Consider the following 15,128-nt stretch of genomic DNA (forward strand, 5'->3'; position numbering starts at 1 on the left):
TTGAAAGTGATTTTAACAGTGTTTCAAGCCACCCTGGAGGAAATGTGAACAATATGGAACAAACAAAAAAAATCAAAAAGAGGTAAGACATTTGAATAATAAAAAGGTTTTGGAGGAAATCCTGTCTTTAATCCAGAAAGGGAAAAATGTTACTGAGCTTCAGACGAGTTCTTAACAACAGTAGGGTTCTGTCGTTTGGCAAAGATGAGTCACTCCATATCTATCTGCCCTCAGAGTTACAGAGATTCCTAACACCCCAGCATCAGAAGACTGAATGTGCCCAGGAGGAGGACTCGCATTCTTGGCTCCATATGTACTTCCCCAGGTGGTCCTGTCCTCCTGCTGTAGCTTGAGAATGAGAAGCTGAGGTGAAGGTTTAAGCTACGTTTGTGGACTGAAATGAAGCTGCCGGACGGGCCTACGCAAATGTGGACCGTATTTTTATTTTTTTGCGGTACGCAGGCCTCTCACTGCTGTGGCCTCTCCCGTTGCGGAGCGCAGGCTCCGGACGCGCAGGCTCAGCGGCCACGGCTCACGGGCCCAGCTGCTCCGCGGCATGTGGGATCTTCCCGGACCAGGGCACGAACCCGCGTCCCCTGCATCAGCAGGCGGACTCTCAACCACTGCGCCACCAGGGAAGCCCTGGACCGTATTTTTAAACTGTCTCATTACACCAGAGATAAGGACAAAAATTCCCATTTGAACATAGATTTTTCTTTCCTTGCTCACTGAGCGTGTCCTGTTGGATTAGCTAGTCATGGTGCCACCACAGACGCATCTGACAGAGCTAATTTAGTGCCCACCAACAGCTGCCACTACTTCTTTCACTTGGGCTATTTCCAATATTTTCAGTAGCCTCCTAATTAGACATTCTGCTTCCCCTCTTGCTCCCTTCCAAAACATTCTCCATGTAACAGCTAACGTGATCCTTTTAAAACAGAAATTGGCCGTGTATTACTTCTCTACCTAATCCTCTTCAGAGGCTTTCGGTGCACTTAGGATAAAACACTTAAGTGTGGCTTACAAGGCCCTGGTGATGTAGCCTCCTCTCCACTCCCATCTTGTAACCTCTCTCTTCCTTGGGGCAGTTAAGTCCGTTGTAATGGCTTTTTTGAAGTTTCTACCTTTGTTTAACCTCAGGGACTTCACACATGCCACTCCTCTCTGGAGTGGTCTTTCCCCCACTTTTTACTAGATTAACTCCTCCTCTTTTGATTCAGATTATACTTTCTCAGAGAGGCCTTTCCTGACCTTCATATCATAGCTACATACAGACACACCATTATTTCTCTTTTTACATTTACATTGTATGAGTGTATGTTTGTGTTTGTTTAATGTCTGTCTCTTCTACCCAACTGTGAGCTCTTTGAGGTCAGGGATCCTATCTGTCTGTTACAACATTGTATACCCAGCTTGTAGAACAGTGCCTGGAAAGTTGTAGGCACTGCTGAATGAATGAATGATACTTGGGGTTTGGCATATGAGTCTGACTTATTTCCTCATCATTTTTACAGTTTCTTTTATTTAATAAAACTTTGTTTTTATAGCAGAGTCTTAAACTGCTTGAATTAGTTGAATGAGAATTTTAAGTAACTTCTAGAATTAGCAATACTTTTTAAGTGGAATTAGAGCTAAGTTAATGGATATATTTCTCTTTTTTTAAGCCATCTAAACTAAATTCTGTTCTTTGACAAGAAAAGTTTTTAAACCTTTTAAATTACAAAAGTAATTTGCTTTTTACAGAAAACACAAATAATATACAAGTATAGATCTTCCCTCACCGCTTCCCTAATCTTGTTCCTCAAAGATAACTACTCTTATCAATTTATTGTACAATGTATCACATATTTTTCAAGGTGTATACAGGCTATTTTAAAATAAAAAGTAGGAAAAAAAAAGTAGGAAGATTTTGATAGATGTGGATTAGTGACTTGAAATAATGTTGTAGTTACCATCCCTCTGCTTAGATTTTCTCATTTTGTGTGTTTCTGTAGGATAGGTTCCTAAAATATAATTGTTAAATTGAAGAGTGTACATATTTTGAATTTTGATAGATACTTCCAAATTGCCTCCTCAGAGGATTGTAGAAATCAGTTTTTAAATAACGTATTTGTGGGGTTTATGATTAGAAAAGTAATGTGATGTTTATTATAAGCAATTTGACCAATATAGAAAAGCACATCCAAGAAAATCACTTATTCCATCACCTGGTGGTATCCTTCTCGTCTTTTTCTCCTGCACACATAAGAAATTATTTTTCCAAGATTGGAATCACACTATACAAACCGCTTTTCAATTTGCTGTTTTCAAATAACATTATATTGTTATTTTTCCGTGTCATTAAAAAATTTATATTATTCCACTATCTAGTTGTAGTACAATTTATTTAACGAATTCTGTACTTTTGGACATCTAGACTAATGTCTAATTCTAATATTTGCTCTTAAAAATAGCACTGGTGTGCTTATCTTTGTGTGTATCAGTATGTGTATATATCAGTGCTTTTTCAGTATACACTTTTAGAAGTAGATTTGCAGGGTCAGAGTCTGAAAATTTAAGGCTTTTCATACATATTGCCAAATGACTCTCTAGAAGAATTCCAAGTTACATCTTACTAGCAATCTCAGAGTGCCCATTTTTCTGCACTCTGATAGGTTAAAAAAAAATGAAAATCAACAAATTAAGTTTTAAAAGTGATAAAGTAAGCAATGGGAGCTATAGCTGTGGTGTAGAATGGACAATGGATGTTAAGACACAGCATCACATACTATGTAAGTTGTATTTTTCCTCCTTACATTATTCAGCTAATAAATGTCCTTTATTCCCTTTGCTGTTTAGTTTTCTTTGACTCTTTGTGTGTGTCACTGTTCTTTGGTTTGCTGCCATTTTATTCTTTTCACATAGAGACCAAATGAGAGGGTTGACACTGTATCAGAAAAACCAAGAGAAGATCCAGTACTGAAAGAGGAGCTCCCGGTGAGTGGCTTTAGTGAATACTGTCTAACCAAACATGGTGTGAGAAGGTGGAAGCAGAGTGATTAAATTAGAACACACATAGCATGTATTATTACTTCAGAAGTTATACTGAAATAAATCTTGGAGCTGGTTTAAAAGGTAGATATTTTTAGCGAATTATTTTCCTTTTCAAAACTATGACCACTTTTTAATAGATGTGAATTTTTGAGATGCCTTATCAATAATTTGGCAACAGAAACCACCAGTCCTCTTTTCAATATTTGGGGTGGGGCCTATCTTCCTCCTCTCTTCTTCCCTTTTGCTAGATACTGATAGCAGGCATCAGAGAAAAGTATGAGTGAAGTTTTTTATGACCTTTTCCTACAGGTTCAGCCGATGTTACCTTCTGTTCCAACAACAGAAGTGTCTGCTGGTGTTAAGTTCCAGGTTGGCGATCTTGTTTGGTCTAAGGTGGGAACCTATCCTTGGTGGCCTTGTATGGTTTCAAGTGATCCCCAACTCGAGGTTCACACCAAAATTAACACAAGAGGTAAGAAAAGGCATAAATGGACATTAGTAAAAAGTTGTGGCAAAAAAGTGAATCTAAAATGTTGTTTATGAATATAATACATACGTGATAATATAATCTGACACCCAAACACATATCAGTATCAGTTTTTAAAGAACAGTGAAATAATTAGGTCATCTTAACTGGCAGAGAGCCTCTACAGCTGACATGGTCCTTGTTTTCCTTTAGAACACCCTATGTTTTATAATTTCTTTCACACTTATTTTTTTAAAAAACCTTAATCTGACCTCCAAAAGCAAGCAGACCGATAGGTAATGAGATGTCGTATATGAGCGTAATAGACATTTGGGCCAAGCTTTCTTTGAACATTTTAATTTCATCTTTGACTACTGTGGGTAGTAATTTTTTACTCAGACAAGTGCTTTTCATCCTGATAAATTTTGCAAGATGCCTTTTTCCTCCTTCTTTCCATTTTTTTTGTTTTTTTTTTTTTTGCGGGGGGTGGTTTGTTTGTTTTTAATGAAAAAAAATTTTTTTACTCCATTTTTGAATCTGTAAATTTACTGGGACATCCTTATAAATTCAATATGAAATAGAAGTATGGTTTGAAGCCAGCTACATGGCATAGAATCCTACCTTAGGAATGTTAATAAATGTTAAAAAACATGTATTCTAACTTTACTCCTTTTCCAGAGTTTGACCAAAACCTGTAGAATAGATTCCTGAGATTTTAGCATTTGGAATGGACTTGCTTAGTAGCCAGAGGAAGGTTGGAGTTGGGAATTTATTTCTGGATATTTGCTTTGCGAACTCACTTGTTGAGTCCCTTATTGTCTGTGACAACTTTGCACCTATTTCTTTTTTTTTTAAATTTATTTATTTATTCATTTATTTAATTTTTGGCTGCATTGGGTCTTCGCTGCTGCACACGGGCTTTCTCTAGTTGCAGTGAGCGGGGGCTACTCTTTGTTGCGGGGTGCAGCCTTCTCATTGTGGTGGCTTCTCTTGTTGCAGAGCACAGGCTCTAGGCGCACGGGCTTCAGTAGTTGTGGCACACGGGCCTAGTTGCTCCATGGCATGTGGGATCTTCCCAGACCAGGGCTCAAACCCGTGTCGCCTGCATTGGCAGGTGGATTCTTAACCACTGTGCCACCAGGGAAGCCCTGCACCTATTTCTTTTTCTCTCATTTTAAACTTTCTGTCTTGGTCCCTGTTCACTGTTATGAGGAGAAGAAGTGTCTGGCAAGTCAGATTTGTGACGGGATCCACCATATTTGTAACTCTTGTGCTACCCAGCAAGAAATCCACCCAGATACAGAAGGCAATCATCTTGTCACTATAATCTACTGATTAAAGGTTGGGGTGACTAGAAGTATCGATGGGGCAGAAGTTTAAAAAAAAAACCAACACTGTTGGATGTCCACTCCTGTGCAAGGCACAGTGTTAAACAATTCTCTTGTAGGACTTCCCTGGCGGTCCAATGGTTAAGACTCCACGCTTCCAACGCGTGGGGCATGGGTTGGATCCCTGGTTGGGCAGCTGAGACCCGACGTGCTGCATGATGTGGCCAAAAAATAAATGAAAAAACAAACAATTCTCTTGTATATTTTCTTAAGCAGTCCTCATAGCAGCGACACTATGAAGTAGGTACTATTATCCTTACGTTTTGGATCTGTAAATAGAGTCTCAAAGAAATCTTAGTCCCTAACCTCCACTCTTATCTACTACTGTATAATAAAAGGAAAGTAATTGAATTCCCCTACTCATAATTTACAGAGACTGGGGGAGGCAGTCCTAGCCCCCTTCATTTATATAGTGGGGCTGTTGGACTGTTAATCTCTTGAGTACTTTGCACATGTAATAATCTGTGATTCTTGAATGGGAGAAGAAAGGGACAAGCCTTCTTAGATAAAACAATACACAAGTCCCTATCTGGGCCTCCAGAGCACTCTAAGATATTACATCACGTGAGAGTTGTGGCTGTTCAGTTCTGTCCCCTTAGGAAGGCATCCTTTTGAGATTATATAAAGAATTTCACATTTAATTACTCTATGAAAACGTACTAATACAGCTTTTTTCTAGGGTACAAATGAAAGCATAATCTGTGCTTCATCTTGTATTCCAAAGGAAGTGTTTAAATTTATTTTATGAATTAATCTGGTCTGGTCCTCCCTACTTTAGTGCTGGAAAAACTGATTTTGTTTGTATTGTTGAGGAAACCGAAATCTGAGAATTTAGGTTTGAAAAATGTACATGCTGATAACATTTTAAATTTTCTCTTTCCTGCAGTAGTTTTTAAAATAATAGCCTTCTTGAGATATCATTTACATGCCATAAAATTCACCCTTTTAAAGCCTGCAATTTAATGTTGTTTAGTACGTTTCCAGAGTTGTGTGACCAATTACCACAATCTAACTTTATCACTTCTTTCATCAGCCCAAAAAAGAAATCCCACATCCATTAGGAGTCACTTCCCATTCCCCCCTCTGCTCCCCAGCCCTAAGAAGCCACTAATTACTTTTTGTCTCTATAGATTTGCCTTTTCTGGACATTTCATATAAAGCTAATCATATAATATGTGGCCTTTTATGTCTGGTTTCTTTCACTTAGCATCATGTTTAGAGGTTCATCTGTGTTGTGGCATGTATCAGTACTTTGTCTCTTTTTATTGCCAAATAATATTTCATTGCATGGCTGTGCAGTGCAGTTTTAAATGAAGTAGTTTTTTGACTACTGAAGTAGTTTTTCTAAAAACCAGAAACAGTATAAAACTTCATTTTGTTGATTATGTTCCACACATGATACCTGTGAAACATTTTGTGTTGCTTATTATCTAAACTACTTTGTAAAATTTGTCTTGAATTTTATATAGTAATCAATGGTTTCCATACTGTTATTAGTCAGTATTGTTATTAGTCAGATTCTCAGCATTGGAAAACGTATTTAACAGTTTTCACACTTACAGATATAATTCTTTGAAGAGCACATTGAAAGATGTTTGGATTACATGTCTATTTTGTTTAGATCTCATTTTAAGTGTAAAGATTAAAAATGAAATGCTCTTTCTGCTTATGACAATTCAGTATATATGTTCAGAAGGCAGAGTTGCCCATAGTCTCATCCTCCAGATATGTAACAACTATTAAGAGTTTGGGAGTAATTCCGGGAATTCCCTGACAGTCCAGTGGTTAGGACTCTGTGCTGTCACTGCCAGGGCACCAAGGTTCAGTCCCTGGTGGGGGAACTAAGATCCCACAAGCCTCGAGGTGCGGCCAAAAGAGAAAAAGAGTTTGGGAGTAATTCTTTTTCTCTTTGCATGTTGTAATTAATAGATATGAAAATAAAGATTTTTAACTGAGAGTTTTAAATGGTATCACATTATACCTGTTGTAACTTTTAATCCCAATATATTTTTAGAAATTTAAAACCGGACAGTTTTACCTATATTATTTTTGTTATATAAAAATGTTTCCTCCACATTTTTCTATTGGAAATTTAGCTCATTATTCAGAGACAGATGTGCTTGTTTCTCCATCTGTCAGGTCTTTGGGTTTTCATTTCACTCTTTTTTATAGTTTTCCAGCCAGCAGGAAACAAAGTGCCAACAAAGAGACAAATTGTTTGATTTGTTTCTTCTGTAGTAAGTGATTTAATGGAGGAAGAAGTTGAAAATAAAGATTAAAATGAGCTTATGTTATCTGTGAGTTTTTGTTTTCATGTTTTTAACTATAATTCAAAATCTTTTGGGATTATCTGTTTGGTTCTAAATAAGTAACTCTGACTTTTGGAAACAGATTATGTCCTATGTTCTTTTTTTTTTTTTTTTAATAGTCCTAATAAAATTTTGTTGAGAACCAGTTAAGTCAAATCCTTTACGGAACATAGAAATACATACAATTCCAGCCCTTTCCAGTAAATGGCTATATAACATTGGCGTAGGATCCCTGAATATCCTACTCTGATATGTACCTGTAGGAGAGAAACAGTTCTTCTACAGCTTAACAATACAGAAGTGGGGTGCTCTGACCTATTTAGGGGGAGCGGCAGTGAAGTCAGAATTGAGTATGAATAACAAAGGATTATAGATGAGTTCAAGTAGCCAAAGGAGGAGATGAATAAGTGTTTACTCTTCACATTTTGTATTTCAAACTCAGTCAAGAGAAGGCAGGGCATTATAAGATGAGACACAAATTAACCCGAGGACTTATGAGCAAAGTACACCTCTCAATTAAGTCATGCCGGGAAGTTGTAATAGGAGAGAAAATGGCCACTTTTACCTAAAACTCTACCTACCGTGAAGGCTTTTGATTCCAAATAATTGGAAGTGACATCAAAGATGAAAAGAGGGTCAAATGACTCTAAGGATTAAAGACGGACTTCTTGATGGGACCAATAGGATTGATGTAAATAACTGATCGTGATGTTCATAGAAGCACACGACAAGATAAATGAATACTACTTGACAAGGTTTTAAGGTTTCACTGCCTAGTCTTTACATGGAGATAAAAGATACTACTCAGTTTTCTGGGAAGCAGTTTTGTGCATTTTTTCATTTTGTTTTGTTTTCTAACCAAAAAAACATCTGAGGGAAAAATGATGTAACAGAAATAGAACTGAAATGATGCCTCTTCCTTTCAAAACTAAGAAACTTCATGTAAAAGTTTCAGTTTCTACCATGGTGTTAGGGTATTAGTCTGAGTTTTATAGCCTTTGCCTGAGTTTAAAATCCTATCAAACTTTCTGAGCTCTTAAACATAAATAAACAATGGCACAAATATAAAATCTTGCCAGTTTAATAACTTAAAAAGCTAAAGAAAAAAATGAAAACTGGATTGTGTTTGTATTGATAAATTTGTTAATGGATGGCAGTAGCTAAACAGCAATCTAAATAGGAATAAGAATCTTATTCAAAGTGTTCTTCTCCCTGCCTTGATGTCTTCCTGGGGTTAAATTAATTAAGGTGTTTGGTGAAGCACTGTGATCAGTCTCCTCCAGTTAAGAGAAAGTGTTTTGTTATTTTTCCCTTGGTTAGTAACTATAGTAGCTAAAAGTGCAGGAAAAGTATAGTAAGACATTTAACTAAACCAAATGGGGTCTGTTTTTTCAAGCTGGACACCCATCCAAAGGCAGATTAGCTTTCCTGTGGATGCTGACACTGTTCATGTGACACGTTCACGAGAAAGGCACGGCTTGCACAGAGCTTGCCAGCAGTGCTTCAAATCTGAGAGGCACAAGGTTGTCCCCAGCTAGCATGAGTCACAGAGGAATAAGCTAATCCTGGGAACTGAGCAGTGGGCTGTGTTTTAGATCCTACTGTCAGTAGCCTTTAAAGGGTCAGGCAATTGCCAATAATATTAGCTATTTTGGTGCTAAATGGAAAATAATAGGGGATTGCTATCCACGGGAACCAACATGTACTCAGTGGGGATTTGGTTCACAGTTCCAATAAAAATAGCATGTTTTTGTGACCGAGAGAGCCGTGAAATAGGCACATTAAAAATTTTTAGAGCCTGTCTTCTTAAAAGCTGTAAAACGTTTCAAAATCAGTCAAAATACATAGAAAAGACAAACAAGCCTGGGAAAGTCAGCAATGGAAGGAGGAGGAATGGGAGCTGATGAGTCAAAACACTTGTACAGAATTTGAAGCATCAGGGATTCCTCACCTACCATATCAGTACCTGATCCTGAGGGCTCAGAAATGGATGAGTGTTAAAGCCTAGGCTATGCAAAGAGACAAAAGCCATTTGTTCTAAGAATAATCACCGGATAATACCTTCTCAGGAACCAGCATTCCTGTCAAAAGCTTAGCGATTTTGCAGTATAGCACCCCTCCCCCTTTTTAAACAAGTAGAATGCTCTACTATTTAGTGAAAAGATCAACATCTAGACAGATAGGAAGGAAAATATCTTATGGCTTCTTCCCAGCAACCAACGCTTTATAAAGCATCGTCATTGCAAAGTAAGTAAAACACAAAGTTTAGAAGGTCAGTCAGAAAGGGTGGACTCAATCATAATATATTTACACACAGAAATCTCATTTCCTGATCTTACAGTTATTCCAAAGAAGAAACAAATTTACATAAGTAGTTCCAAAACATACTAGCATATTTGGACAAAACAAACCTTTTGTTAGCTTATCTAGAAATAACCTTCAAATCAGAATTTTCATATAACGACCATCACATTTCAGAAGTTTTTGATAAAGATGTTGGATTGTAGAGCCTGGATGCTCTACTAACAAAAAGAGGCAAATTTGAAAGTATGTTTATCTCTAGTTTAAGCATTGTGAATCTGAGAAATGGTGTTCAGGCCCCTATAGCCCAGTTGGCAACTCTTTCAATTTTTGACCTGGAAGCATATAGTTATATTTTTGTCCCGTTTCATAATCTACCACTCAGAGAAAAGCAAAGTCATAAAAGTGTCATAAAAAAAAATACCAAAGGGAAGAGGTGGATGTCAGTATCCAGCGATAAGCATGTATTTATCTACATTTAGTTTCTTTTAAACATTTTTAGAACTGTAACAGATGGTTATATTCATAAGCTTGAGTAAAGAATACGACTGCCTCCAAGTTCTGAAATAAATGCATATATGCCCTCAAAATACTGTACACATCACCTACCCTCCCTTTAGGAGAAACTGAAGTTAATTAAGATTTCCCTGGATATTTTAAAATAAAAGTAAATAATAAAAAGGAACTGAACTAAAGACATATTCTGGAAAAAAAAAATCAACTAAAGTACACAGTTTGACTCTATTGTTGCTTTAGCCCGGGTTTGATGTATAGAGAGGCTCATGCAGTGAGTTGCAGTGAGGGGACCTTCCTTTTACAGTTCAAATGCAGGGAACCTGGCTTTTGTGGGCCCTAGGAGGTCAGCCAAGAAATGAATTGTTCCAGCCATTCCTTCAAAGAGGGAGAAGGGGGTGTCTGGTGTGCTGCATCTGTGTTCTCCATAATCTAAGCACCATTCAGCGAACTTACAGGCCCTGTACAGGTACTTCGCGTCCTGCGTGAGGTTGTGCAGCGACAGGAAGGCCGTAGGCATTCCCTGCAGCGCCGTGGCACAGCCCGTACCCCTTCTTCAGCGAGCCACACTGCCAGATCACATCAGCACGCTGATAGGCATCATTGAGAGACTGTTCCTCTTTGAACACCTTATAGGCCTGAATGAGCATGTAGATTACCCCAGGAGAACCGTGGCACCAGTGAACTAGCAGATCCCGAGTATTGTCCACACGAGGAGGATAATTGCCGGAAGGGAATTTCAGCTGGCAGACGTAGTCTACACTAGGCTTGACCAAACTGTGTAACTTCCCATGGCTCACTTGAAGGCTGGGCTGCCTCAGGTGGTAATAAATTCCTGCCAGGCCATGAGCAGCCCCGACATGGTATTCTAGGTACCATACATACACCAGTGGAGTCTTTCTAGCTAGGTCTTCTCCAGAGGTTAAGACTGTTTCACAAATCTGCTGCACATGGCTTTGAGGAATCTTTTCCACTCCAGAGTTCTTCTTCACAAAGAGAAGAGCATAGATGTAGCCCATTCGACCATAGAGCATTTCATTTGGAGCATATGGGGATCAGTCTTATTTAGGTGAATTAGCTGGGTGATGCAGTCCTCTGCCCGCTTCTCATTGTTCATCTTGTGATGCACCACAGCGGCCACTGCCAGGGGGCCCCTATCCCCGCAAAGGAAGGTGATGGAATGCTTGGTCAGATAGTTCGGACTTTGCTTTACATAGCCATGTGCCATCTGTAGGTAGGTAGGGTCCCCAAACACATCCTAGAGGTGTAAGTAAAGCACAGCAATACCTGCCCAGCCAGTGTAAACAGTGCTGTCCCGAGTGTCTGCAGACTTTAGCCTTCTCTCCATTCGCTGAAGAAGCTCTCGAATCTTATTGTTCAAGAGTTGTGAGAATTCAGTAGTCATCCCAGCAGAATCAGAGTGGCCTTCAGCCAGGGATTTGTTATAATCGGCATAAGGATTCGGGGAGGCCCTTCGCGCCATGGTGCCAGAAATGAGCCCCGCGGCCTCGGGACAAAACGAGAAGCACCGCTTTCACCTGTCCTGTGTTCTTCTAACCCTACTGCTTGTACCCACCACCCTGTCCTCCAAACCTACCTATTAGTTGAGGCTGTATTTTTGTTCTTGTCCTCCAAAACGCTTGGACTTTTAATAAACCTTCTTTGATTACAATCAAATTTATGCTTGGCTCTTCTCAGATTAGATGATATGGAAAACCAAGTTGTGTATGTTTCTCTTTTCTCACAGGCTATTTTACATATGAAATTTTAATTTGGTTTAAAAATAATTCCTTAAGTAATCTCCCGTTAATGTCTAATAAAATTTAAAAATTTCAAATCCAAGATATAATCCTTTTCCTGTAACTCAGTCAGTTGAGTTTACGCTGATACCCATACTTTCTGTCAAGATCTGCTTGTCCTTCTCTCCATACCTGCCTTATCTTGGATTCCCCAAGAGGACCAGTTTTCACATTTCTCTATTGACCTGAGACATTTTCTTTACAGTGATGTTTTTCAAACTGTTATTGGTAAAGGACTAGTTTTTTGCTCTTTTAAAAAAATTTTCCAGTCCACCATGGACCAATACTTCTGTAAAATACGATAAAATTAACTATTAGGGAAATGAAAGGCCTCCCCTTACAAAAAAAATACACGGTACAGGATCCCTGATCATGGGCCTAGATGTCACGCAATGTCAAATTATCATAGTTTCTAAATGCTCACTCTTACCTTCTCTGCTTGTTTTGTGGCAGACTGGTTTGCCCTGGGAACCACACTCAGAGTAGCACTGCCAGAGAGCAGTGGTTCTTAGGTGCTTTGGTCCCAGAACCCCTTTTACTCTTAAAATTTGAGGACTCTAAATGCTTTTGTTTACATAGGTTATATCTATTACTGTTGATGTTAATTTAGAAATTAAAGCTGAGAAAAATTTTAAATATTTACCAATTCATTTTTAAAAAGCTACTGTATGTTACATTATTAATTCTGTTTTTATGAAAAATATTTTCTCAAGCAAAAAAATTGAGAAGAATGGTATTTTTACATTTTTGCAAATCTCTTTAATGACTGGCTTAACTGAAGACGCTAGATTCTCGTATCTGCTTCTACATTCAGTCTGTTATGGTTTGTTGTTTTGGTTGAAGAAAATGAAGATAATCTGGCCTCACACAGATGTGTAGTTGGAAAAGGGAAGAGTATTTTAATAATAGCCTTTTCAGATAATTGTGGGTATATTTCTTTGATATTGCCCCCGAACTCAGCAAGTGCTGGGGTAGTTGCAATATGGAATCTGAAATCCTATCAATAAACTTTTTGTACTTGGTTTCTGTCTTGCACTTTGAATGGATCATTTGCCTTTCATGACTTTGTAACATCATACATTGGCCATTTAAAAAATATTGTATGCATATCTTCCAAATGTTGACACATTCCTTTATAGATATTTTTAAAATCACATTCGTTGTCACCACTTACTTCATCAGAAAATTCTTAGATTATTTGGAAATTGGAAGACTCATAGGGGCAGATACTAGTTTTCCAATATTTTGATTTTTCTTGGAAGATCAAATTTTATTATTGGCAACAAATACTATCAGCTGTTTTCCTTGAAGTGACAAACTTGCTTGTTCACTTTTGAGAAAATACCTGCCAAATTCTCAAGTTCAAATAACCGTAGTTTTTCTCTTAGTCATGTTCCATGAAGAAGTGGCCAGTTCACCTTGCAGTTCAATCACAGAAGTGCTTTCCCTCAAGGCAACCTTCATACTTGCAGCGTGCAGAAGTGCTTTATGCACCCTTCCCATTTTGTCACAAGGAATACTAGAAAGACGTGTTCAAGGGTTGAGATTTAGTAAAAGTAATTTTTACTGCTTCATCAAGGATATTAAGTAAGACTGGCTTTTTTGTTTGTTTGTTTGTAACTGCCAGCATATGGCTGTGAAGGATACGGCACTAGTATAATTTGGTGTCATCACTGCCTTTATTTGTGCTGAGATGCCAGCAGTCTGACCCACCATTGCTTTTGCCGTATTAAGTGCAAATGTCAACATCATGAAAAAGACAACATCTTGGTGTTATTGTGAAGATGGTTTTGACCTTGCAGGATCCCTGGGAGAGTCTCAGTAGCCTGTCCTCCCCTTACCACCCCCAGGTCTGTGAGCCACACGTTTATGTCATTAGAAAAGCAGTTTGACCAGCAATTGGCTTTTGAAAGTCCAAGAAAATACGTTACACATTTTTTTGAAGGAAAAATTATTTATTTGTACCCAGATTTGTTTGTAAAAAGGTTTGAGGCCAGTAAAAATAAATTGTGTAACCAAGGTAACAAATCTGACAATTAGCAGAATTTCTGATTTTTTTTTTTTCTCTTAAAACTTGCTGTACCAAGTTTAATCATTTGGGGTGATTTTTACAGTAACAATTAGTTGTGTTATTGGTAGGTGTTGGATTACATCTTTGGACAATCCAAAAATAACACGTTTTAATAGGAGTAAACTAGGGAACCTGGCTTAGGTCCACATTTTTGGCAAAGTGTATGTGGCTGCTTATGCTCTGAAAGGGCTAATAAGAATTTTTACTTACAGGTGCCCGGGAATATCACGTCCAATTTTTTAGCAACCAGCCAGAGAGGGCGTGGGTTCACGAAAAGCGGGTCCGAGAGTACAAAGGTCACAAACAGTATGAAGAACTACTGGCCGAGGCGACCAGACAAGCCAGCAATCACTCTGAGAAACAGAAGGTGACTGATGACATAGGAACATGGTCAATTGAATGTGGACTGTAAAGGACTTAATAATTTAGTAGAGCTTTTCATACTTGAATTCAAGCAATTAGAATGACTTATTTTAGTCCTCTAAGTTCAATTTTAATAATTCATTGTGTCAATAAATTTTATGTCATATAAACAACATTATAGTCCTACTGAAAACTTTATCTGCTTAATACAATTTTGGATTCTATTTTGAATTGAATTCAAATGTATGTAGTCTAGTAGATGCTAGTGAAATGTGGATTTTGTCAGAGATTTTTATGTTTTTTCCTATTTCAGCATTTTCCCCTAATTCCCCTTTATTCTTATTTAGCAAAATTGTTTTATGAAAGTAAGGTTTTAAAAATATTTAGTACTTACTCTGAGACAGGCACTGTTTTTAAGCATTTTATATATGTATTAATCCATTTAATCTTCATTACAACTTTGGTGAGGTGTAGATACTGTTATTCTTATTTCTGCAGGTGAAGAAATTGAGGCACAGAACCCTTAAGTAGCGGGTTCAGCCAGGGTCACACTAGTGATGGAACTAAAGATGTTTGTTGTGGTGGTGGACATACTAGAATTTTGACATGAACTCTTGATAATCTGTCTGGTCGAGATTTTAAAACTCAACTAATTTAGTGTGGGCCTCTGGTGATTCAGAAATTTGTCATATTTTCACTCTCAGCTAAATATTTTCACAGAGGATTTTGATTACTTTTATCAAACTTAACACTTCACAGTGTTTAACAGTGTTTGACATATACTGTACCGTCTCCTTGTTTCATTAGCTAATTTCTGGCTACCTCAGTCTAACCCCCTGGATAATTCCTAATTGCTTTGCTCATCTCACATACCTTTACTCAAAA

General features: G+C 37.9%; 1 protein-coding gene and 1 pseudogene across 6 annotated transcripts in view; one reads left to right on the plus strand and one right to left on the minus strand.

Moving 5' to 3' along the window:
* Positions 1-15,128, plus strand: part of NSD3 (nuclear receptor binding SET domain protein 3) — a 109,262-nt gene that overhangs the window by 41,548 nt on the left and 52,586 nt on the right. For all 6 annotated transcript variants that reach the window (XM_029226707.1, XM_029226701.1, XM_029226706.1 and 3 more), the window contains exons 3-5: positions 2,905-2,976; positions 3,343-3,505; positions 14,093-14,247. In XM_029226707.1, coding sequence (XP_029082540.1) covers positions 2,905-2,976; positions 3,343-3,505; positions 14,093-14,247 — 390 coding nt within the window. The remainder of the gene's footprint in view (positions 1-2,904; positions 2,977-3,342; positions 3,506-14,092; positions 14,248-15,128) is intronic.
* Positions 9,594-11,608, minus strand: LOC114897679 (annotated as a pseudogene).

This window comes from Monodon monoceros, unplaced genomic scaffold (genome assembly GCF_005190385.1).
Source record: "Monodon monoceros isolate NGI ecotype Baffin Bay Population unplaced genomic scaffold, NGI_Narwhal_1 Super_Scaffold_17, whole genome shotgun sequence".
Lineage (NCBI taxonomy): Eukaryota > Metazoa > Chordata > Mammalia > Artiodactyla > Monodontidae > Monodon > Monodon monoceros.